Consider the following 26,221-nt stretch of genomic DNA (forward strand, 5'->3'; position numbering starts at 1 on the left):
CTGGAATATCATGTATATAAATACTTTAAAATATTTATTAAATAATTTTCTTGTGTACTTTATATGTTATATGTTAGATATATTAAGTCAATATTCTTATTTTAGTTATTAAATTTCCATTTAAGTTATTTAAACGATAAGAAGTGTTCTAGGACTTTATATAATTAAACAAAAGGAATTATTGATAAATTCGTCATAATTTTAATATGTAATATTTTAAAATAATCCCTAACATTTCCCATTTATTTCTTATTTTTTTCTTTATAACATCAAATAATGTGATATCCCCTTATTATTATAAGAGTATTATAATTATTAGTTTGGTGTATAATATAAATACAAGAGATTCCCTAAATAAAGCTTAAGCTTAGTAATTTAGGAAAAGTTTATCTGCAATATTTCTGTTAACTTATTCTTACCAGACTTTCCTACCATAAGATGTTGTTTTTGCACCATTTATTTGGCGCTATAATGTTACTTAAGATGCACCATTTAAATAAACATCCATCTATTTAGGCGCTAACTGCTACATTTGAATATTAATGGTGGGGGGAGGAAGTGGGAGTAATACTAAGGACATATTGGAAAATTTTAAGATTTATTAGTCTATATATTAAAGGAAATATTAAAGACTAGCTTCTAAATTTTGATTTAGTTCCGTAAATTATATATAATAATTTTGTATATTGAAAGTTGGTCTTGAAGTGCAAAGTAAAGTACGTCTTCTACATATTTATCCCGTATATAATCTAAGATGCACGAATATGAAAAAAATTGTACTCTAATAGTTCCACCAATTGTTGGTGGAAGTCCACCATCTTCAAATGAATTACAGAAACGACTAGAAAATCCTGATGATATGGAGAAATGTAGAGCATTACAAGAATTAATTATATGGATGATACATGGTGAAGCATATAAAAGATTATTAATGACAGTTATTAGATATGTAGTACAAAGTACAAATCATAAAGTTAAAAAGTATCTTCAATTATATTGGGAAATTGTAGAAAAATGTGATAATGACGGGAATTTAAAAGAAGAAATGATTTTAGTTTGTAATGCTTTACGTAATGATTTACAACATCCAAATGAATACATACGTGGTTCAACTTTACGACTACTATGTAATTTAAGATTTTTAAAAATTATTCAACCTTTGATTGAGACAATACTTGCAAATTTGGGAAATAGACATTCATATGTTAGACGTAATGCTGTAATGTGTATATACTCCATTATTCGAACTTTTGGTATTGAACTTATACCTCATGCTACTGATGAGATAGAAAAACTCCTTTTAATAGAAGGAGATGTATCTACGAAAAGAAATGCATTTCTTGTTTTAACGAATTGTGATGTTGATAGATCACTAAGATATATTCTATCAATTCAAGATAATATCCCATATATGGGAGACTTTGTGCAAATGGTCTTACTGGAACTTTTCAGAAAAATATATCGTGGATATCCTCATCATAGAAATACTCTACTTCAATTAATTGTAAATATTGTTCAGTATGGATCCCCTGCTATTGCTTTTGAAGGTGCAAATACTTTAATTACAATTGGATATTCTACATCTACAAATTCAATAAAGACAGCTATACAAGCATATATTAATTTACTTTTAACTCATTCTGATAATAATGTGAAATTTATGATTTTAAGTCGATTATCTCAAATAACTCACCTAACATCAGTATTATATCTACTACAACAGTACTTTATTCTTGATATTCTCAGAGTATTATTATGTACTACATCACAATCAATACTTATTAAAATTTTAGATATGATGTTGTCATCTTTATTAACGAAAGATAATTGTATGGAAACATTTAATTTTTTAATGAAACATTTACAAACTATTAATTCATCATTTTCTAATTCCTCTACACAATCTGAGGTGCGGCAACTTCAACAATGTCAATTGACTGTATTAAGATCTCTACATTCAATTACTAGAAAATATCCACAGATTACTTCTCAACAATTATTTGAAGTTTCAATCAGTTATCTTGGTAATAATGATGCTATTTTTGTTAATGAAGTAATGCAGTTTTTACGTGAAATGGTTATTAATCATCCAAATTTGCATTCAGAAATTACTCAAAAATTACTTTGCCAATTAGTATATATTCAATTTAGCAAACCACTTAGAACTTGTTTATGGATAATAAGTGAATATAAGGGCCATAATAAAGAAAGTATTCAGAAGATTGTTGATATGATTCACAAACTTTTAATACCTTTACCTCTTCATATTAAATATAACCATAGAACAGACGAGTCAAAAATAGAAAAGATTGAAAATAATTCAAATGTTGTTACAAAAACAATTATTTTAGAAGATGGTAGTTATGCTACTCAAGACATTATTAATCCTTCAATAGAAAATACTTCAAAAATTGACAATATTAATAATTTTAATACAGATAATGAGAGTTATCTTAGAAAATTAATAACAAATGATAATGATTTACTTTTAATGGCATGTCTTGGAGTTTCCTTAATAAAAATTATTCTTATTCCAACATATAACAATAATGAGATTAATCTTCCAATACATACATATAACCAAGCTCTATATATGATTGTTTGCTTCTTAAAATATAGTATTAATGAAAAAAATAGTGGTGGTTATATGAATGATACTACCAGAAGACTAAGACAATGTTTACATACTATTAAATCTATATACAATAATATTGAATCTGGTGGATCAAATAAACCAACAAGTAACATTATTAAACTTCGTGATGAATTATTTTCAACAGGAGATAATCTAAATTTTGATAATTCAAGTCAAACAATATCTCAAATAGGTGATGAATATGAAATTCAACATGAACCTATAAAAGTTAGGCATCCATTTACAACTTTAAATTTTAGGCAATTAAAGGAAAAGGTAATGCTAAGTGGATATGATTTATTACAAGTTGAAGATGATATTGGTCAATATGAAGATCCTTTCAAGATATGTACCAAAAATCCAAATAATATTGATATTATTGACTGTAATTCTCTTAAACGTATTTATCCAATTACAGGCTTAGATGATCCAGTTTATATTGAAGTTATTGTACAAGTACAACAACATGATGTGCTTTTAGAATTAATTATTATGAATAGAGCTAACACAGCTTTACAAAATATCCAAATTGAAATATATCCATATGGAAATCTTCAAGTAGTTGAGAAACCACAAAATATTAATCATCTAGATCCTTCTGAAGTGGTACATTTGTATTCAACAGTACAAGTTCAATCTATTGAAACTGGCATACTATTTGGTTTTGTTACTTTCCAATTAAAACCAAGTGGAAATAGTCAACTGAATACAAATATTTATTCTAATGATACAGTAGTCTTGAATGAAATAAATATAGATTTAATAGATTTCATTTCATGTAAGACAATACCTCCATCATTATTTAGACAACTTTGGGCTGAATTTGAATGGGAAAATAAAATACCAATACATACATTTTGTACTTCATTTGTGCACTTTTTGAAATTCATTATGTCACAAACAAAACTTTCATTGATTGGTATAAATTCAAACGACATTAATGATACTGATTCATATATAAATAAAATGAGTGAGAACTCCTCATTTTTTGCTGCTAACTTGTATTCTAAAAGTATATTTGGAGAAGATGCCTTAGTTAATATCAGCTTAGAGAAACAGCATACTTCAAATAATTCAAATGAAAATAAGACTATAATTGGTACTGTCAGAATACGTAGTAGAACTCAAGGTATTGCACTTTCTTTAGGAGATCGTATTGTTTCTATTCAACGCAAAATACCTTCGGATACATCTAATTTTAATTGTAATCAACTTTTAAATATCAACTTTATAGAGATACTTTAGATACTGTTTTAACTAATCTATTATTTTAGAACTCAATGTTTTTTTTTATTAATTGATTAATTCAAGTTAATTATATATAGTTTAGTATATCTATCGTTAATATAACTAATATTTATTTATATTAAACTTATTTCCGGTAATTTAATTTCTTTATATTTCTTTATTACTTCATAATCAGTAAATGATTCTAAGTACTTTGGGCTATAAGTTCTATATAATTCTTGTAATCTCTCAATATATATTTTATGGTATTTCTTAATCTCATCCCTTGGTGGATTTTCTGGAAAATATGGAACTTTTATTGGACTTCCAATAACAACTAAAAGTGGCACATTTTTTTTTGGTAAAAATGGTAACCACCAATAATCACCATAAGGAAAAACTCCAGGTATACTAAATTTATTTAGAAATAATCTCAAATTCCTTGCAAATTTTGTGTTATTAAAAGTTAAACACTCTCCAAATACATACACAGGACGTATTCTATAATTGTATTGCATACAATATTTTATAAAACCATATCTATTCTTTATATATATTTCATCCACACCCCAATCCAAAATTGTTGATTCCTGGAATCCACCTGGAAACATAATTAAGGGGCTTTCTTCTCTTTTCATTATATTTCTAAATGAAGTATGACTAGCTCCACGTAATGTTGCAAACATACTTAATATTGACCAAATTATAGGTTGTAACCATATAATAGCTTCAGTTACTATAACATAAAGTTTTTTAAAAATATTACTTTTAACAATGTTCATTAAGCCAATGCTAGTTACTCCATGAGGATGAATACCTAGCAGCTGTTTTTGATTTTTTTCAAAATCGGGTGATTCTACAATAATTTTACATGGACCTATATAAAAAGAAATTAATTAGAAATGTTTAAAATTATCAGATGATACAAATTAATAGCACATCTTACCTGTCCAATTGTTCATATCAGTAATTATCAATAAAGAAAATTTCTTAAATATATATGGAAGTTCTGGAAGTGTCCTAATATAATAAGAAAATAAAATAAATGCTACAATTATTGACAGCAATATTTTTTTTTTGTAATAAATACATAGAACTAAAAGAAGTGGAACTATAGAACATAATATCCATATAAATAGAAATAGTATATAACAAAAGCCACCATATATTTGAATAAGTTTAGATTGAGAAATAGGTATTTCAAAAGTTTCTATTTCCTTATTATGAACCATTCCTCTACTTCTTGAATTTTTTTTAAGTTTTCTTATCAATAATACTCAATAAATATTATCCACATTATAAATACATGTAATATTTAATAAAATTGAACACGCGGTAAGAGTTGACATGCATGAAATTTATCTAAAAATATTAAATATGAATTAAAAAACTTCAAAATCAACGCATAAAATAAGTGTAAATATCAGGAAAAGTAACGTTTTAAAGTGTTCTCATATATTTGAATTACAAATAAATCAAATGAAATTGATGGCTGAATAGTTGAAAATATAACTTCAGCAACCTGAATAATCTTTACTGGTTCATTACGTCCTTTGACCAAATGAGATTTAGTCCACTTTGCAGGTTTTTGTACTTGATGAAAATGAGTTTTAACAAGTGGAAAACTAGCATGGGTTGGTTTTATTTCGCACCATGGTGAATCTGCAATAAAATATTAAGTTTTTTTGTTTGGGAATTAACTTTTTTTTTTAAGATAATATGAAACTTACCAGTTTCAATATGGAGTCTGTCTAATGGTATATACTTTAATAATTCAAGATTCTGTTGGGTTTTAAGTGAACATCCATTTATTCCAATATCTAAACCAATATTTAATAAAGAATCTAAATCCTGTTTTGTTCCAGTGAATGAATGAGCTACAGCGCCTTTCTCAATCCATAAATGTCTATATTTTTGAAGAATATAAATTGCTTTTAGTACACATTCGGAATTACCCCGAATATGAAGGAAAAGTGGTAATTTGAAATTCTCAAGCAATGATAATTGAAATTCAAAATATCTTATTTGTATTTCTATTGGGCAAAATTGAGTTCTATCTGAGTCTAGTCCAAATTCTCCAAGAGCTACAACCCTATTCCTATTGGATATTATAATTTGTTTTAATTTATCAAGATATTTATTAGCACAATCACAAAATGAACCTTTGCAGTTATTAGTATTTTTACATGTTAATTCCTTAAATAAAATAAAATGAAGTCATCATTTAAGAACCTAAATTAATAATTAACAGTAAAACTTACCTGTGCTCTTGTTGGATGAACTCCAACAGTAATATAAAGAAATTTACAATCAGGATCATAAATTCTACATAATTCCAATGCATCAATACAATCTTGTAAACAACCACATGTAATCATGATTTTTTTAAGACCATTCAAGCGAGCTCTTTCAATTATACTATCATTTATAGAACATTAACTTATTATAATATTAAATATAATTTGAGACTAATTAATCTTACTCTGATATATCTGGTAAATGATATGATTTACCATGGTATATACCCTGGAATACAGGGTCAGTTAAATTTGCTCCAATATCAATAAAGCAAAGGTTATTCATAATTCAAATAATATATACAGGTGTTCTATAACATCAGCATACCGCATTTATAGATAGTTTTTATTTTTTTTCCCGATTTTTCCTTTTTTTTCAGAAAAAATTCTTTATAGTTTAAAGTATAAGCTAAAATATATTATCAAGATTATTTGAGAAAGTTAATAAGTCAGTAACTCTTAATTTCTTTTTTATATGGCCTTTATTATAGTATTAGTAAAATCAAAATTATATTATGAATTAAATTTTGATAAAATTTCACCTTATATATTTAGCTATTAGAATCAAAATATTTAAGAAGAAGAAAAAGAAATTTGTAACTATTTAAAATAGTATTGCTTCTACAATAATGGTATCTAAAAAATAAAGTGGCGGTGTATTATGGGGCTTAAAAGTACCGGATATTTGTGTGGCAAATCGGGTAATATAAGGAAAAGTAAAAAAAGGAATAGGACTGGAATATAAAATTAAAAATAATATAATGACAGGCACTCTATTTGATCAATTATCTTTATCAGTCTTAGATCGTTCATTTTTGAGTTTTTTAAGAAACTTTCAAGATAGAGGAAATTTTCCAAAATATGTAAATCAAGCTGAACAATTGGTTACATCACGCTTATCACATACATTATATATAGATATTAATGATTTATTAAATTATTGTAATAATCAAGAAGTTATTGACGAAGATATAATTGATAATCCGTCATTACTAAGTGGACCATCGCTTTTATCTTTAATAACTGAATATTATGGTGAACTTAAAGATGCAATTAATAGCCTTGTAACTTCATTTTGTCACAGTTTAATAATAAGTAATGAAGGAAATAATCGAATTAGTACATCCGTAATTACATATTCAGCTTCATTCTATGGTTTACGTTGGATTGAAAGTTTAAGGACTCTTAGATGTGAAAGGTTAGGGAAATTAATAAGTGTACGTGGTACAATTACGAGAACATCTGACGTAAGACCAGAATTATTAAAGGGATGTTTTGAATGTGAAATTTGTGGTAATATTGTAGATAATGTAATACAACAATTTGTATATACATTACCAGTAGTATGCCCTACTAAAGGATGTGGAAATCGTACAGCATGGCAACTCAAATTAGAACATAGTGATTTTGGAGACTGGCAAAAACTACGTATACAAGAACATGCTACTGAAATACCTCCAGGTTCTATGCCAAGGTCAATGGATGCAATATTGCGTGGTGATTGTGTAGATCGTTGTAAACCAGGTGATAAAGTTATATTAACTGGACAGTTAATTGTAGCTCCTGATATACCTTCATTAATGAAACCAGGTGATGTTCCCTCAAGTGTTGTAAAAGATAGAGCAAGAAATCAAAGCAATGATTACAGTGGTATTAGTGGTTTGAAATCACTAGGTACACGTGACTTAGGATACCGTTTATGTTTTCTAGCATGTCATATTGAAACAGTCAATGCAGTTGCATCATTGGATGATGGTAGGATATTGGAAAGTTTAGTAAATTCAAATAACATATCAAGTCATAGAAATATATTATCAGATATAACAAATAATTCGGAGAATTCAGATCCATTAAAACTTTTAAATATTAGTGATGAGTCTTATAAAAAATTTGTTGAAATATCACAACATCAAAATGGACTAAATTTATTAGCAAAATATATTGCACCACAAGTGTTTGGTTATCCAGATTTAAAAAAGGGGATTTTACTACAATTAGTTGGTGGTGTAGAGAAGAGAACAAAAGATAATATAAAATTAAGAGGTGATATTAATGTCTGTATAGTAGGTGATCCATCAACAGCTAAAAGTCAAGTTCTACAATTTGTTCAAAAATTTGCAACAAGGACAGTTTATACTTCTGGAAAGAGTTCAACAGCTGCTGGTTTAACTGCATCAGTACATCGTGATTTAGATCAAGGTGATTTTGTTATTGAAGCAGGAGCATTAATGTTAGCTGATAAGGGAATTTGTTGCATTGATGAATTTGATAAGATGGATGATAAGGATGTAGTAGCAATACATGAAGCTATGGAACAGCAGACTATTTCAATTACTAAAGCTGGTGTATTAGCAACATTAAATGCTAGAGCTTCAGTATTAGCAGCATGTAGTCCAATTGGTGGTCGTTATAATTCATCAAAAACTTTATCACAAAATGTTAAGATATCTGCACCTATTTTATCTCGTTTTGATCTATTTTTTGTTATGATTGATGATCCAGAAGAGGTTTATGATGAAGTTTTAGCATCTTTCATTGTAAAATTACATGCATTAGCAGTTAATAATCAAACTGATATTAAAGGTAAGCAAATTGATGAAGTAGACAATAATATGAATTTGTTGCAATTAAATCGTGCAGAAGTAGCTCAATATATTGCATATGCTAAAACTTTTAAGCCTACAATTACACCTGCTGCAAAATTAATATTAGTTCGTACATATCAAGCATTACGTATGGGTGATACAACTACAGGAACAAGAGCTATGAGAATTACTGTTAGACAATTAGAAAGTCTTATACGTTTATCTGAAGCTATTGCTAAATTAAGATTTTCATATGTTGTTACATCAGAACATGTTGAAGAGGCATGTTCAGTATTTAAAAATTCTTTAAGTAAAGTGAGATATGGTGATATTGATTTATGTGAAATGGATATTGATGATGAAGAACATAATGTTGAAAATGAACATGGAAATGAACAGATCAATGAAGAATCTAATCAAGATATATCCAAATTATCAAAACAAAATAATAATAATACAATCGGCTATGCAGAATATTTCAAAATAGCTAGAAGAATGGTTGACCATGTACTAGATATAGAAAAAGATTCTGGTGAGGCAAGTATAGAAGTAACTGACTTAATATCATGGTATATTAGTGAATATGATCATCCTCAGAGTGAAGATGAACTTAGTGAGTTAGAAAGACGATATCATAGAGCTATTTTACGTATGATTCATCGTGATATGATATTCTATATAGCTCATCGTGAAGAAATAATACAGGAAGATTCAGGTAAAGATTTAGAAACTTCGACAAATGTTAATAATGAACCAATTATTAGAACATTTATAAGGGTTCATCCTAATTATATACAAAATACCGATCTTAATAGTGACAACAATAAAATAGCAAAACATGCAGATTTTGCATATCGCACATTTGGTGAAACAGAAAGAGTTGAAATTAATAACATAAATGATGTAGATATACTTGAACTAAATCAAAATCTGGAACCTGAAGATTTCTTACAAGATAATATAGAGAACATAGACAGTGGAAATATAGAAGTAGATCCTTCACTTTTTGATGATTTTGATGAGAAGTCCTCACAAAATGATATAACAAGCCAAAATGAAATATAATAAATATATTAATTCTGTAGATTTACTTCACAAAGATTTATTATTAAATACTTCAAATTTATAAGTAGCATTTTCATAGCATTATTCCAAGTTCGCTTATCATTAAATAATAAATTATAACTAATACCATCAATTGTATTCATATCATAATTAATAATAAAAGGTAATTTGTCACTACAATTCATATATTTAGCAATATTACTTATATTAGATAACAAAGCTTTAATTGCACTATCAAATTTGATACATTGGTTATAATTTGAATTTGCTGAAGTACTCCCATAAAGTGGTAAAATTGAATATTCTCCCTTCACAAAATTAGATAAATATTCTGGAATACATCTATCAGTAGTAATAGTTGAGTAATTACCATATGGATTTAAAGTAACTTCAACATTTAACTTCTCAGCAATACAACATAATAGTAAACTTGTATAACCTAGTGCACCATTTATCTCTCTCCAGTTCTCATCTGAATTATCTAACAAACCTAAACGCAAATTATTTATAGTACCTATTCCATTTATTTGATTAATATAAAAAGTAGTATTGAATATATTCATCTTTCTTAATAAGTCTACATGATACTGCAAAAATCTTATATCACTATTAGTTCCATCAATTAATCTCTGTATATATTCTAGTTTAAATATATTATTCAATTTTATCTCTTTCTCTTGTCTCTTAACTAAAATTTCAAAGTAATCTAAATTGTCATGTATACATTGATTAGAAATATATTTGTCTGGTAAGTCTTTTTCATTATTAAATAAAGATTCTTTAATTAATGAATTTATTATAGAAATATCCTCATCAGAATAATCTGTATTTCCAATTAATAAATTTAATGTCTTTGTTTCATCAATTGTTTTATTTAAATTTAACTCAAATTGCATAATTAATCTATCAATACATTCAACGCAAACGGACTCTTCAATATTTTCTTTTGGATCATCATAACACTCAAGAGTCACTTCCATAAATTGTAAAAGATAATTTTCCAATAGATTAGAATAACATTCATTTTCATCATCTAAAAATGAATCCAAAATTGAGTGCAAATTGTCGTTCTCACCTTTACTTATAATAACTGAAAAAATTATATTACAACAACAACAAATTCTTAGAATAGATTTTTCATTATCTCCATCATTTCTTATTTCAGTTTTATGTTTACTTTTATCCTTAATATTTGAGAATATAAACATTCAATAAGATTAATAGCTTTAATATAATACCGGTATTACTAGATACCAATTATATAGCACCTTGAAGCGCCATATATTTGGTTTTATCTATCATCTTTATTCTTGTAAAAAAGATATGCAAAATCTTCCAAAAGTACAATTTGTACTTTTCAGAGACAAAGATAATAATTCTAAGAAAAATTGTAATCATCCAAACAATAAAGATATAACTAAATCATTTCTACCTGAGAATATCTTTGACATTGATAATAACCAAGAATATAATAATGAAGTAACTAAAAGAAATTTTATTACAAGTCTTAATTTATCAGATAATATAAGGAGTGATGAAGAACATCAAATTAATAATAATTCAGATCAAGATTTTATTATTAAATGTAGAAATCCAATACTAAAAGGTGAATCACATACCTCCAAATCATCAAACTTAATTCCACTACTCTTAAAACGTAAAAAACAAAAACAAAATGAAGCAAATGACTCTTTATCTAAAATCTCATCTGAATTAGTATACTTAAAAGAATCTAAAATACCTGTAGATTCATTTGGAATGGCAATGTTAAAAGGTATGGGCTATGACCCTTCTATACATAAAACGAGACCTAAATTATACAAAAAGCGAACATATGATCAAGGAGGTTTGGGTAGTGATCTTATAATTGATTCATTATTTCGAGATAATTTAGACTTATGGATTATGCCTAAACTAATTGTTAAAGTTATTTCACGGAAATATGGCAATCATTTATATAATAATCTTGTAATTATACATTCAATTCATTATAATAACACTGACTCAGAATGGTATGCTAGAGTATTGGGACCTTATAATAATATTAATGAGTTACTTAAAAATTCTATCTATATTCAAAATCTTATTGAATATATAAATAATTCAAATGATATAAATGATATAAATGATTTAAATAATACTAAAATTCTTAAATTAAGTAATGAATATAATGCTTCACAAATTAATAGGCAAATAAACATAATTGTAATTAAACAAAGTCATCTATCTCCTTTTAAGTCAACTACCTACTGTAAACAAATCGAAATTAAAAAAGGTAAATATGTCAATTTCAAGTGTTGTATATTATGATAACAATCTCAAAAACGAGAATATTATAAGTCTTTTTATAAAATATAAATACTAATTAATATCTGAATTCTTATATTTATTATTATATGAAAAATAAATTTATTAAATTGTTTAATATACTTATTGTATTATTATATACTTGTATTCTATGTATTGATGAAGATAGTCTTTCATGTATTTCAAATATCACTGATATAAATCCAAGTAAACGTAAATTATTACCAGTAGTTTCAAACTTTGGTAATCCACAAGTTAATCAAATAAGAGCTACTTCTAATAATATCCCTAATCCATACATTAATACAGAATCATCCCAAATTGAAATAAATAATAATAAACAATTATCTCCATTTGGACATTTTGATGAATTTCCATATTCAAGAAATTCAAATTATTTTAGAGATGATACAAGAAAAAAAGTAAATGGAATACCATTTACATTATTACACTCTTTACGTTTAATTCTTGCAAATAAGATTATACGCTACAATCCTATATTATACCCATTTCAAATTGAGTTTCAAAATATAAGTTCATGTCTTTGTGATTTAAAATTGGATGAAATTGGAAATCAAGCACCCATAGATTTCAAAATAAAAGGACATCCTGAGGATAATCATCATCATCATCATCAAAATATAAATTCTAGTAATTTATATAGCTCATATATATCATTATTACCACCAAACTGTCAATGGAATAATATTTTTAATTCAACTTATGGAGATCTTGATAATTTAGCTAGTAATGACAACAGTTATTTTGATCCTAGAAATAATAATTCTAAAATTAAATATACTAATTTACTTAGTATAGAAGTGAATGATAATTTTGTGAATGACTCACTCAAAGTATTAGAATCAGATTTAAATAATATAAATAAAACAAATAATATAGAGAATATTACAGATATGAACAATGATATAGTTATACCTAAAAATGAAACCGATGATTTATATTTAAATATTAATAATAGTAACTTAGATAAATCAAAAGAATATAAATTTCATTCAAAAGTACTAATAGAATCTCCAGATCATCTTGTTCAATGTATATATAGGATACCACTTGATTTAACCCCTTTTAGTAAGAATTACAAATATTATAATAATAATATGGTCTTAAATGATTCATTAGCTAATATAAACACTCCATTAGTGGAGAATGATAATAATAAATTTAATTTCTTATCATCATCATGGTTAAATTATTTATCACCAGAATCACCAAAGTGGTTTGAATATGATTTTACAAGAGACAAAAATATGGAAGTATTTACTGATGATAATAAGTATAATAAGTTTACTATTGAAGGATATTGGGATTTAATTAGATCTATTCCATTACAGGTACTATTAAGTTTGAACACATCAGATCCGTTGACATATATAATGTGTACGAATACATCAGAAACCTTGCATAATTTTTTAACAGATAATATAAATAATACTAATTCTAATAATAATAATAATAATCAAGATCCTTTAAACAATCCGAATATTTTTTCATTAATGTCAATTGTACCATATAATGAGTCTTATTGTAGTCGTCCAACAGGTGCACAGTTAAAGATGTTTGGATTTTGTCCGAGTATAACCAATTCTAAATATGATGAAGAATTACAAAGTTGTATAAAGATAACATATGCAGATGCAACTTCTGTATGCCCACAAAATTATCGTCATTCTAGATTAGGGGGATCACGTAATGGAGGTGGTGGATGTCATGTAAAACAAAGAGTTGATATACCAGCAACAAAGACTTGTGATTTCCCATATACATATAATGAAGCAAAGGAAATATGTGAATTGAAAAAGTATTATCCTGGTTTTCCTGGTTGTTCTAATGGTAGTACATATTACAATCTAACAACTTGTATATTAGCTTATCAAATTTTAAAGGAATATGAATGTCCAGATGGTTATGAAGCATTAGATGATTCAGATTTTAATCAAGAAAATAATCCATCAGAATATAATAAGAGAATGGGAACTTTACAAGAATATAGAGAAAATTATTTACATAAATATACAAATAGATCATATTCATATAATTTACCACCAATAACTCGAATTATTGATATTAATGAACAAGGTATCCAAAGTCGTTATCCAAGCTTAAAATTAAATAACTCTAAAACTCACATTACATGTAGAAAACGTATTATTGAACCATGTGAATATGATGATTTGGGAATTCCATATTGTAAAAATAATATATTTAAAATTAAATACGATTATATATATTCTTACATGTTTGAAGATCGTCCTATTCCACAATGTATCTTTGATGATATTATAAAAGTTGAATATAAATGCCCAGAAGAAAGTATACCTTATGAAATTCATATTGCAAACGGAAATAATCCACCTATTATATTTACAAAAGAACTTGGTAATCCATATGATACGTGTATAATAACTGAATTTATTCCTATACAACCTAAATGTATAACATCAGATCAAACACCTTATATTTTAATAAGACCACAATTATCACCATTTGAAAAAACAGGAATACATATTGTAACAAATGAAGATATAGAAAATCTTAATCCTAATGAATTACAAGAAGTATATGATATCATTGACAATTCATTATTTGATGAAAATATTGATAATAATTCAATAAATAATTTAGATAAAAATGAAAATTCTAAAAGTATTACAGTAGCTAGTAATAATAATCCAGATCATAATAATTTCACTGGAAATATAACGAAGGATCATATTTTTAATAAAAATTGTACTAAAAATAATACAATGAATAAAAATAAAAAAAATGATATAAATTTATTTAATGTATCATCAAATATTAAAGAACCAATTAATCAAATTAATAATACTCAATTTTTATATATAACCCAACAAAATATTAATTCTAATCAAAATTGTACATCAATAAATCTAAATCATAACAAATATATTAGAGTTAGTAAAAATGATACATTTAATTCAAATATAGAATCATCTGTTAATATATCAGATCACTATACAAATTTATCAAAATCAAATATATTAATATCACAGTTACCAATGGAAATAAATAAAAATTCTACAACTTTAATATCTAATATTAATGAAACTAATAATGAACATCAATATAAAGTACTATCAAATACATCTATGTTACTTGATCAAGAATTATCACCATCATATTTATTTAAATTATTAAATAATATTGGAAATGGAGATAATTTCTCTAATAATCAAATAGAAGAACCAAGAATTCGTCTTTCTGATGCTATTTTAGGTAATACAGATTATATTATTCAAATATATTGTAGTGAAGTTATTACTGCAAAACCATATTTGTCATGCCCTCAAAATAGTAATTTGATTAAATCTAATCTTTGTAGATTACATGGATATACTGATTATGTTCTTCAATGTCCAGATGGTTATATTTTAGATAAAGAAGCATTAATGTTAATGCCAGTTGAATATTATAGAAAAGTTCCACCAAGATGTATAGGTAAACAACTTGTATATACCCAATATTATTGTCCACCAATGTTCCCAGATCAAATTGATAGACCATTTATTTTAAATAAAACTAATTATACTAATAAATCTAGAAATGTAGATAATTATCAAATTAATAATATTTCATATATTCTTCAAGATTTTGAAGATCAATATATTAATCAATCTATTAATAAATATAATAATAATCGAATTTCAGAAAGTAGTTCATTAAAAAATAATACAGAAAATATTATAGGAAGGACAGTAATTCCATCATATAGTCAAAAAATTTGTCATGAAGTTGATATTATTGAACCAATATGGAAAATGCCAAATTTATTAATTTTATTACTTAAAAATATTAAGAATTTTGAAGATTAAATAATGAGATTTAAACATTTTATGATCTAATTTATGTTAGGTAAACTTTTTTTTTTCTTAAAAAAAAAGGGAATTTCAATTTATAATGTAATTCTACTAAAATTTGTTCATATTGTAAAATTTGCATGCATGTCTATAGATAATAGCCCTTCATATTTAATCATACATGGACTAAAAATTAGCATGCATTTATTACATAAATTTGTGGGTGTAAATAACTCAAATTTCGTTCCGGTATCAATCATAAAATAAAATTTAATTTTTATATTTCATCACAGATAAAATCAAAACTTTGTCGTATTTTAGATTTAAATATTTTTTTTTTTTATAAACATGAATTCGATACATTTCAGTTTATTAATATTATTCATATATTGGCCAATAAATTGTCTTGCCAGTAGTGGGCATCATCATCCAACTGTATCCATCGTAAATGTAGCAACACCAATTTGTCCATCTGGATTTAATTTAGAAGCTGGAAATATTTGTGTTGGATTTGAAGAATTGCAACCTAAGAAAATTTGTACTAATGGTGCAACATTAACTAGTGATCTTATGTGTCTTAATACAATATCTCCAGTAATACATTGCCCTGTAAATTATTCATTAATAGGGGAAAATATGTGTCAAAGAGTTATTGAGATTCCACCTATTGCTGTGTGTCCAATTGGATTTACAATTACTGATGGACAAATGTGTACTGGTAGCAAGACTATATCACCAGTTAAAAGTTGTACATCAGGAGTTTTAAGTAAATCCCAAGATGAATGTGTTGTTCAAAAAACTGTGAGCCCAATAGCTGAATGTCCAAGTGGTGAATATACTTTATTAAATAATAATCAATGCTCAAGAGAAATCTTATATGATTGTACACCACCACCAAGAATTGCTGTTGAAGGACATCATCATCATCATCACCACTATGTTACAGCTATTCCAACTCAAGTGGTTGCACGTACATGTTCAAAAGTTGAAACTGTACCTGCAATATTAAATTGTCCACCAGGTAGTGTGAGTGATTCAATTAACTTTGGTTGTACAACAACAACAAGTACACAACCAATAGATATCTGTCCAGATAATTCTATGATGTCAAATGGACAATGTGTAGAAGTGATAACAGTTCCAGCAGAACTTGAATGTCCACCAAAAAAAGTACCAATACCAACAAAAACAAATCTCTATGATAGTAAATTCCATAGTCTTGAAAATGCAGAAGTAAATTCATTACAAAATATTCAAACATTGAATACAGATGCTCAATATGTATATAACGATAGTCAAAGTAATTTCATTCCTCAAGCGATGATAACAAGAAGAAAATTAGCTAAGAGAGGCCATCACCATCACTATATCCCAACAATCCCAGCTGCACCAACTCCAGTTGTATCCCAAAAGATTATTGTACAACCAGAGACAAAAAAATGTGAAGAATTTGAAACTATTCCAGGAAAACTTATGTGCCCAGAAGGGTTTACTGACAAGGCTGACAAGGGTCTATGTCAATCATTATTACCTGCTACTTTAAATTGCCCTGCTGGTTCAAAAATAAATGAAAGTGGTAGGTGCATTAAAAAGATTACTGCTGAAGCAACAATTTTAACTCAACAACAACAAGTGCTTCAAACACACCATCATCATCACTAATCATTAGAATAAGAGAATTTAATCATTAAGTAGAATGGTTAAAAAAAAAAATTAGAAGCTTTGACTTCAAAATCAATTAGATATAAAAAAGAAAAATTATAGATTCACTATTTTAGGAATCTTTTAGGAATCAATAGATTTTTTCACACTCCGAAGAAAAAAAAAATTATTTATTATTACTATCTGTAAAATTATCCAATTGTTTTCTGGTTCCAATAGATAAAGATGTAATCCATTTCTCACAATCAGTTTCATTTGGACATCGTATTAAAAGGGATTTATTTATAAAACCATGTTGTTTTAATTTTAATAAGAAGCATCTATTACCATATTTCTCCTTTTTTCGTATTGATATAATATTTGATGCTACATTACAACTCCATAATGGCTTTTCATTATATTTAAGTAATTCTTCCATTTCTATGTCATCTCTTGAATTTAAAATATAAATATATTTATCTTTAGTTAAAATCAAATATCTTGATAACCATTTTTTTAAAAATAATTGATCTTTCTTAATCTCTATATGTCCATGATATATCACTAAATTTGAATTAGGAAGTTTGGAATATACCATTAAAGATGTAATAAACTTTATTAAAGGTAAATCTGATACAGCTGAATAATTTTTAGATAATCTTATATCTGTAATAGGTATTGGAGGTGGTCTAAGTCCTGGTATTGATGTTACTATATCTATATTATTAGTTTTATCTTCAATTGTTATATTCCCTTCATTATTAATTACATTATTAAAAACTTTCCCCAATTTTTGTATAAACTCAATATATTCATCTTGTATAAATAAAAAGTAATTTATTGTTTGTTGTACAGAAGATGCACGCCAAACCTCTAATTCCATCAAATTATCAATTGTAGTAATTAATATATTATAAAATTTTGTTTGACAATCAATAAATTTACTAGTACTATGTCTATATAATTGGTCATAATACCAAGTATCTGCATTTTTATTTTTTTTTAAGTGAATATCTTCTAATTCATTATTTTGTGAATTCTTGACAACTTGTTCATATTTTAACCATGATTGATTAATTTCAAACATTACAAGTTCAAATTCTCTACGTACTTTACAAAAATTTTTTAAGAAGTTATCGGCATTTTTCATATATCTATTTGTAATCCAACTTAAATGTCCATTTACTACATCAGCTTCTATACTATTAGCTAATTTCTTAATATAATTAGCTTCTTGTTCCCCTGAATGAGATAAAATAAATGGCCAAACTCGTTGTGTATTCATTGTACTAAAAACAGAAGAAACCAATTGAAGAGAATTCATATGTGAATTTAAATTATTATATTTAGATTGTGAATAGTTAGATTCATTTAATATATATGATTTTGAAGATGAAACTTCATTTAATTCTTCTATATCATTCAATTTATTTGGAAATCCTTCAGATGGTATTTTATTTACTAATATAGTCTTTACCCTTTTTTTAATACTACCTTCAAGACTTTGTGAATATGATCTCCATAATTTAGCTTTTAGACGTAATATAATAGCTAAATCTTGTGTTATTTGTATTGCTTCTAGAGTTGACTTAGATAATTCATTATATATAGGATTTAATAAACTTATAAATTGATGGGTTCTTTCTAGTCTAAAATTTTCCCATTGCTTGAGTAATATAAAACTTTCATCTCCTTTAGATTCTAAAGATCCAGAGATACATTTATTAGATTTGTATGATTGATCAAAAATGCTACTTTCACTTATTACGAATTGTGTCTTACTTTCTGAAATAGGATGATGTAAACTAGCTATTGATTCTTCTTCAAGGTTTGTAGATAGTTGTAAATTATCCATATTTTCCATTATTTTTGTTAATATAAATAAAATTATCCAATTTAATTTCTAAAATCTTTTTTAATTAAATAATTAAGAAGAAATAAAAAACTTTTTAAATTTTTTTTTTTTTTTTTTCTAGTGAAATAACTCGAATCATAATAAAATCCTAATGAGGGTACTTCTAAAGTATAATATTTACCTCTTAATATATAATTTTATATAAGATAATATTTATTAATTAATTTCTAATCATAATAAAAAATATGTTTTAATTATTTTAGAAAAAGATTTAACTATGCATTATAATATTTCAGATCTCTTACGTTATTGCATGTAACTACCGGTATAAATATATCATCACGTAATATATTAAATAAATAATTAAAAATTTTAATATATATGAAATTTTAAGACTCCATATAATTCTTACATTTTTGAGTTTATTTTAAGTTATAAATTCTAAATTATAAAATAAGAAAAAGAGTAGTAATTTAAATATTAAATAATCTTCTTTATATATAGGTTAAATATTAAATTATAAATAAGTATATAAATATTCATATTTTGCATATTATTCCAAATTTATAAAGTAACTTATAATAAGTCTATTTTTTAAATTATCTAATACCTAAATACTCAAATATAAAAAATAAAGATGCACTAACAAAGCGGTCAAATAAACTAATACACCTTATATAGCTTTAAAATAAGACTATACTAATTAAAATTAAAAATTTATTATTAATACAGTTAAAAAAATTTATAATATACAATATGAACTCTGGAAATATCATGAATTTATACTTAAAAATTATAGATAGTAAGTTTTAAAGGAGTTGTCTATCATTATATCGAATATTTTTAATAATTATTAGGAACTATTGAGAAATCTAGAGGATTACAGGCACCAGAAGTTCTTGAGAAATTAAGACAAAAGTGGATATCTAAATTAAATGATTATTATTGTGGTGTTGAGAAAGATCTTTCATATTCTATTACTGAATCATGGAATTTAGAAAGTGATCATATCTATGTACCAAAACTTGAAGGAGTACTCCCAGCAAAAATTGAAACAAATCACTTAAAGAAACCTATGCCTATAATTACTTCAACAAATATTACAAATTTAGCAACTGTAGATGATAAATATGAAGATGATGAAATAAAATCAAAACGTATACGGAAAGATAATACTGATAATAAAGAACTAATTAATAATTCAGATGTTCAAATAGAAAAGAATATTGTAGATTGTGAAAATCCTAAAATATCTGAGGTTCAAAAAGATCAAGTAAATTCTTTTGAAACAGATGAAGATGAATTTGGTGGAGTAGAATGGGACATTATACCAACTGCATCATCTCAATTATCTATTAAATATGAAGAACAAATTAACAAAGATGATGAAGATTATACATATTCAGAACAAGGATCAAACTTAGATGATATATCTGATCTTGAAGATGAAGAACCTTTTTGTAATGATATAGTTGTTGGACACTTTGAAACTGTTGCTAGACCATATTCTCGGAAAAAAAATCAAAAAGGTAAATGGAGAATAAAAATAAGAAAAGGTATAGCTCAAATTGGTAATGAGGAAATATTTTTTGATACTCTTATAGGAGAATTTGATTTTTAATACTGGGAAATATTTAATTATATATATATATATATATATATATATATCATCTTTAAATATACAAAATTAATATCAAATATTAGTTTTTTTATATATAACTATATATAATTATATATTAAATGAATATTTTGATGGAAAATATTATTAAATAATATCTAAATTGAATTTATTAAAAAGAATATCTCTTTTAAAGATAATATATATAAATTATTTTTAATCTGCAAAACTTACTAATACCAATTATATTTTAATATTTTAATTTATATTAACTTTGTTTAAATTATATCTAGAAAATCACTTGATTTAATGTATTCCTTATTATTCAATATTTATATTTGTACTAAATTCAGATGACTAATTTAATATTATTAGTTTGACAGTTATCTAGTTTTTAACCCAAAATGAATTATACTTTTGATCAATATCAAATAACTTAATATATTTAGTAATAAAAATTATTTATAATCTATTTTTTAATATACGATTTTTTTTTTTATTATTAAGAGAATTAAGAGAATTTAAAACCATAATTCTTTATAATTTATTTATTTAACTATATAATATTAATTTATACTAATTTTTATAGTAAATAAGTCCAAATATTATATTTCTAATATTTTAATAACACTTTATTATTAATATCTCGTTTTTCATTTCCATAACATTTTCTTATAATGAATTTTTTTTCTAATTTATAAGTTATTTTCTGATATTAAAAAAAAAGTATTATATTTTAGTGAGTTTTTAGAAATAATATCTTAAAATTAACATATATTTATACTACTATTGAGATGAATATCTTTAAATACCTAATTTTTTTAAGTGTACCCAATAGTAGTAGCATTACTATATACTATTTAATATTATAAAAAATAAAATAGTATACATTAATTCTGTCCTACCTAATTTTCTTATGTTTTCTATATTTTAAAATCAAAATCTAGTTGCGAAATATTTGTAAATTAATATATCTTATTAAACTACTTGTAATAATTTATGTAGCGTAATATCTAAGGATCACTCGTAAAAGTAATAAAAAAAAAAAAAAAAAAACAAAAAATAGGGATATTAATATTAAAAAAAAAAAAAAAAGAAATAATTTAAATTAAAATGCCATTAATATATTCATTAATAGCTAGAAGTAAGTTAAATAAATATTTTATATATTATTATTGAATCTATAATTTTATTAATTGGACCATAAGAACAAACTGTCTTAGCAGAGTATACAGAAAGTATTGGCAATTTTTCATCTATTGCTAGATTACTTTTAAAACATATAAATAATAATAAGGTAGCAAAACAAACTTATACTTATGATCAATATTGTTTCCATTATATTGTTAGTGATACTGGAATAATGTTTATGGTCATGACAGAAAAAGATTTTAGTATTGTAACTGCTTATGAATATTTATATGACATTATAGAAAGCTTTAAAAAATTTGAAAAACTTGCTATTAATTCTGTAACACTAGGTTTAAATAATGAATTTTCCCCCATATTAAAATCTAAAATGGTAAGTTATAGCAAATTAACAATTAATGAGATGTATGATATTACAATATGATAATATATTATCTATATAAATATCTTAAATATTATTTAGTAAGACTAGTGGTAATATTATATTTTAAACTTAATATACTTTGTTTTCTGAAAATATGAATTTAGGAATATTGGAATTTGTATCAATTAAATGAATATGATAAATTAATGTCTCAGATATCTTCTATTCAACATATAATGATTGATAACATTGATATTTTATTGGATAGACAAGATAAACTTGATTTGTTGGTTTCACAAACAAAAAACTTGACTAGTGAATCAAATAATTATCACAGACAATCAAGGAGATTTCATAATACAGCTAAATGGTGTGCAAGGGCAAAAATAATATTTTTTTTGATTACTTTATGTTTTTCACTTTATTTAATAGCTGTATTTCAATGTAAGGGTTTGCTTTTACAAGAATGTTTTAATAAAACCTCCAATACCAATATAGAACATAATAAATCAACAAAAAATATATATAATATTCAATATAAATCAACATTGGATACTCAAATGTTAGATAAGAATGATTCAGATATTCAAAGTTTAATGGAGGATTACCTACCAGAAAAAAATGAAGATGTTTCTAAAAATATACAAAATATACCATTAGTTACTTCAAGATTGGATAAGAATTTTGAAATAATACAATAATTCAGAAATATATAAGTTTAATGCACTAATAAATTTGATATTATTTAATATTAGTTTTTTTTTCAATAAATTTTTTTGGGGAATTTGGTTTCCTGTTATTTAGGACATTTACTTGGCTGTTATATGATAAACCAATTATACGTTTAAACCTTTTATAAGAAAGTAGAGCTTTACACTCTTGAATATTTAGTGATATTTTGACTTTTACTATGCGTCCAAATTTATTTTTTTTTGGTATGATTATTACTTCAAGTCTAGTCAGAATTGAATTTGGTTTACAGGTAAGAAAACATGGTGGATCGATTATAGGAACATGAATTCCATATAATCTTGAAAAGGAATATAAAATAACTTTTTTGGATTTTCTATACTTTTTATTATAATATGAGTACATTTTTGGAAATATAATTCCAAGAAGTGTTTCACCATTTGAGCTATCTATAATAGCTACACCTATATCATAAAATTGAGTCATATCTATTACATTACTTTGCTTATTTAAGCTTATATAAGCTTCTAAATGAGTAAAATTAGATGAAATATGCTTACATTTTAAGATACCATATATATATTGAGGATTATATCTTTGATCCATTATTTGTAATTGAATATATAAAGAATTAGTTTCCTGGAAAAATAATGGTGTCTCATTTTTAGTTATATTGGGATGATTTATATTTATACTTTTTATATATTTATTAGATATATCTTTAGAAAATTTATATTGAATTTCATTAATATTCTTCATATATTCAGAATAGTCTGAGAAGTAAAGTAAAACTGATGAATCACAATATATATTATTTTGAGTCTGAATGGATGTCATATACTCATATATTGCTTCAATTATCTGAGTAGTATGCAATGTAATTAAAAAAGTTATTTTATCTTCACTTTTTTCTAAAATAATCTGTAAACCTGCAAATACACTTATTGGAGACATAAAGTATTTCATTCCATATAAGTTTGATGAGTTTATATCTTCAGTATTTATTAAATAATTATGAAAAGGATTTTTATGATGATAAAGTAAAATATAGTTATCTTCATTTATAACTCCCCAAACTGCTATATATCCCATTATTATTTGACCCATTTCCCAATTTGGAATTCTACTTTGTATACATTCTGCTTTCAATGTAATATTTTGTGATGTTATAGATAATACCTCCATATTCCATATATAGCCATTTCCTAAGCCCCCAAGATCTAGCTCTATTCTTTTTAGTTTGCGATATAATAGATTTTCATCAATACATCTATTATTTATTGTATTAGTTTCTTCTAAATTATATTCTTGTTTACAATATAATATATCTTTAAAAGTATAATCTTGTTTTTGTACAAAAGAGAGTCCACACATTCTTGAGTGCTCTACAATAACATCTTTTAATGAATTTAATAATATTTCATTATGTTTATTCTGATTTTGTAAAAATTTACATAGATATGAATAATTTAGACATCTAAAATAGCTATACCAATTTATTTGTTTACTAAAAACTAAAAATTCTACTCTCAATCCAAACTTTTGAATAGCTACTTTGTACCAATATTTCTGATTCATATCCCCCAATAGTAATTTCCAGTCTTTATTTACTAATGTTAATTCCAGAACATCATCTAAACCTAAGTGATCTATTAAAATATTATATATACCAGTATATAGAATTGATGAAAAGTGAACCATCACAAACCAACTAACCCAATAATCCTTATTATATAGATTGAATTACATTCACCTGTTTATTATATTATATTATTTTTAACTCACTTAATTTAACTGGATTTGGGAAAATTTTAATTTTCAGATGTCTATTGGTCCGGGCATGCCCTTGAAATTTACCGCCATAAATTACATCGCGCGCATAACCTCTAGATTATAAATCTAGAATTTCTTATTTTTGAAGATATAAATAACATCTTAATTAATCATCTATTAAATTTTCCATTATATCCTAGTAATAATATTATAAATATAATTATACCAGAGTGAAATATACATATACAAAAAATATATAATGTATACATAAACAATTTATATGAAATTAGATCTCTATTCTATTAACTTTAAAATCTATTAATTATTACTTCTTCGTTTATATGAAATAATATTATAGGTATTAATCAATATATTAAAGTTATAGTGCCGAATAATTGCTATTATTGTCTGTACCAGCAAAGTCAGATTCATTATCTATATCAACACTATCTTCAGTTAGTTCTACCCTAGATTCATTTGTGGAATTTTGTTCACTATTGCCTTGTATAATATCTCGATTATATGCTGAATTATTATAATATGAAATTGGATTTGTAGCACTGTATGGATTCATATGAATATGAGAATTATCATTTATATATTTCGTTTGTACCTGTACATTATTATTTTCAATAGGGTATTTCCATGCTAATTCTAAAGCTTGTAATTGTGATAATTCTTTTTTGTGCCTTTCTAATTCCATAACAATAGATGAATGAATAACTCTAATTAGACCATATTTAGTTGCATTAAATATTGATGATGAATTTTGAAGATTTTTTTGAAGAATTTCTTGTTTTATTTGTTTTATCCTCTTTTTTCTATGACATTTAACCAAATCTTCCTCTACTATTTTTTGAGGTTTTAATTCCTCAACATAAAATGTATGATAGGGTAATAAACGAGCTATTGCCTCACTAAGATTCTCAAAATGTTTCTCAAATTCAGTTGAATCTGAAATAACCAATTTTCTATCTAAGTAATCAGCGTCTCTAATTCTTTTTCTGCTAGTAGCTACAAAACATTCAAACTCTTCCAGAGTATCAAATATTTTTGAAAAACTTTCTTTTTTTTCAGTTATTATACTGTCAGACATTTTATCATTATATCATATCCAATTCAAGTTATCACCTTACTAAATTAATAAAACTTAAGTTAATAAGCAAGTTTAACAAACCT

General features: G+C 25.0%; 13 protein-coding genes across 13 annotated transcripts; 7 read left to right on the forward strand and 6 right to left on the reverse strand.

Annotated features, from left to right (window-relative positions):
• Positions 1 to 754: 754 nt before the first annotated feature.
• On the forward strand, positions 755 to 3,880 carry cand_024680 (coatomer beta subunit protein; the record flags this gene model as incomplete). Its single annotated transcript, XM_067212698.1, has 1 exon — positions 755 to 3,880. One exon carries the CDS (start codon positions 755 to 757, stop codon positions 3,878 to 3,880), a length of 3,126 nt encoding a protein of 1,041 aa, XP_067068637.1.
• Positions 3,881 to 3,996: 116 nt separating this feature from the next.
• On the reverse strand, positions 3,997 to 4,993 carry cand_024690 (diacylglycerol acyltransferase family protein; the record flags this gene model as incomplete). Its single annotated transcript, XM_067212699.1, has 4 exons — positions 3,997 to 4,598; positions 4,629 to 4,739; positions 4,809 to 4,882; positions 4,953 to 4,993. The coding sequence occupies 4 exons, from the start codon at positions 4,991 to 4,993 to the stop codon at positions 3,997 to 3,999; spliced, it is 828 nt and encodes a 275-aa protein (XP_067068638.1).
• A 292-nt stretch (positions 4,994 to 5,285) lies between these two features.
• Positions 5,286 to 6,445, reverse strand: cand_024700 (uncharacterized protein; the record flags this gene model as incomplete). Its single annotated transcript, XM_067212700.1, has 4 exons — positions 5,286 to 5,524; positions 5,593 to 6,058; positions 6,124 to 6,280; positions 6,345 to 6,445. 4 exons carry the CDS (start codon positions 6,443 to 6,445, stop codon positions 5,286 to 5,288), a joined length of 963 nt encoding a protein of 320 aa, XP_067068639.1.
• A 475-nt stretch (positions 6,446 to 6,920) lies between these two features.
• On the forward strand, positions 6,921 to 9,809 carry cand_024710 (DNA replication licensing factor MCM6; the record flags this gene model as incomplete). Its single annotated transcript, XM_067212701.1, has 1 exon — positions 6,921 to 9,809. One exon carries the CDS (start codon positions 6,921 to 6,923, stop codon positions 9,807 to 9,809), a length of 2,889 nt encoding a protein of 962 aa, XP_067068640.1.
• Positions 9,810 to 9,817: 8 nt separating this feature from the next.
• On the reverse strand, positions 9,818 to 11,017 carry cand_024720 (uncharacterized protein; the record flags this gene model as incomplete). The annotated part of the gene is made up of 1 exon (XM_067212702.1): positions 9,818 to 11,017. The coding sequence occupies one exon, from the start codon at positions 11,015 to 11,017 to the stop codon at positions 9,818 to 9,820; it is 1,200 nt and encodes a 399-aa protein (XP_067068641.1).
• Positions 11,018 to 11,132: 115 nt separating this feature from the next.
• Positions 11,133 to 12,119, forward strand: cand_024730 (uncharacterized protein; the record flags this gene model as incomplete). The annotated part of the gene is made up of 1 exon (XM_067212703.1): positions 11,133 to 12,119. One exon carries the CDS (start codon positions 11,133 to 11,135, stop codon positions 12,117 to 12,119), a length of 987 nt encoding a protein of 328 aa, XP_067068642.1.
• An 86-nt stretch (positions 12,120 to 12,205) lies between these two features.
• Positions 12,206 to 15,967, forward strand: cand_024740 (uncharacterized protein; the record flags this gene model as incomplete). The annotated part of the gene is made up of 1 exon (XM_067212704.1): positions 12,206 to 15,967. One exon carries the CDS (start codon positions 12,206 to 12,208, stop codon positions 15,965 to 15,967), a length of 3,762 nt encoding a protein of 1,253 aa, XP_067068643.1.
• Positions 15,968 to 16,300: 333 nt separating this feature from the next.
• Positions 16,301 to 17,614, forward strand: cand_024750 (uncharacterized protein; the record flags this gene model as incomplete). The annotated part of the gene is made up of 1 exon (XM_067212705.1): positions 16,301 to 17,614. The coding sequence occupies one exon, from the start codon at positions 16,301 to 16,303 to the stop codon at positions 17,612 to 17,614; it is 1,314 nt and encodes a 437-aa protein (XP_067068644.1).
• A 166-nt stretch (positions 17,615 to 17,780) lies between these two features.
• Positions 17,781 to 19,457, reverse strand: cand_024760 (PH domain-containing protein; the record flags this gene model as incomplete). The annotated part of the gene is made up of 1 exon (XM_067212706.1): positions 17,781 to 19,457. The coding sequence occupies one exon, from the start codon at positions 19,455 to 19,457 to the stop codon at positions 17,781 to 17,783; it is 1,677 nt and encodes a 558-aa protein (XP_067068645.1).
• Positions 19,458 to 20,204: 747 nt separating this feature from the next.
• cand_024770 (uncharacterized protein) lies at positions 20,205 to 21,069 on the forward strand (the record flags this gene model as incomplete). The annotated part of the gene is made up of 2 exons (XM_067212707.1): positions 20,205 to 20,250; positions 20,306 to 21,069. The coding sequence occupies 2 exons, from the start codon at positions 20,205 to 20,207 to the stop codon at positions 21,067 to 21,069; spliced, it is 810 nt and encodes a 269-aa protein (XP_067068646.1).
• A 1,110-nt stretch (positions 21,070 to 22,179) lies between these two features.
• Positions 22,180 to 23,280, forward strand: cand_024780 (synaptobrevin family protein; the record flags this gene model as incomplete). The annotated part of the gene is made up of 3 exons (XM_067212708.1): positions 22,180 to 22,210; positions 22,275 to 22,588; positions 22,744 to 23,280. 3 exons carry the CDS (start codon positions 22,180 to 22,182, stop codon positions 23,278 to 23,280), a joined length of 882 nt encoding a protein of 293 aa, XP_067068647.1.
• Positions 23,281 to 23,320: 40 nt separating this feature from the next.
• Positions 23,321 to 24,970, reverse strand: cand_024790 (uncharacterized protein; the record flags this gene model as incomplete). Its single annotated transcript, XM_067212709.1, has 1 exon — positions 23,321 to 24,970. The coding sequence occupies one exon, from the start codon at positions 24,968 to 24,970 to the stop codon at positions 23,321 to 23,323; it is 1,650 nt and encodes a 549-aa protein (XP_067068648.1).
• Positions 24,971 to 25,421: 451 nt separating this feature from the next.
• cand_024800 (uncharacterized protein) lies at positions 25,422 to 26,138 on the reverse strand (the record flags this gene model as incomplete). Its single annotated transcript, XM_067212710.1, has 1 exon — positions 25,422 to 26,138. The coding sequence occupies one exon, from the start codon at positions 26,136 to 26,138 to the stop codon at positions 25,422 to 25,424; it is 717 nt and encodes a 238-aa protein (XP_067068649.1).
• Positions 26,139 to 26,221: the final 83 nt, after the last annotated feature.

The sequence above is a fragment of the Cryptosporidium andersoni genome (genome assembly GCF_001865355.1).
Source record: "Cryptosporidium andersoni isolate 30847 chromosome Unknown contig_66, whole genome shotgun sequence".
NCBI lineage: Eukaryota > Apicomplexa > Conoidasida > Eucoccidiorida > Cryptosporidiidae > Cryptosporidium > Cryptosporidium andersoni.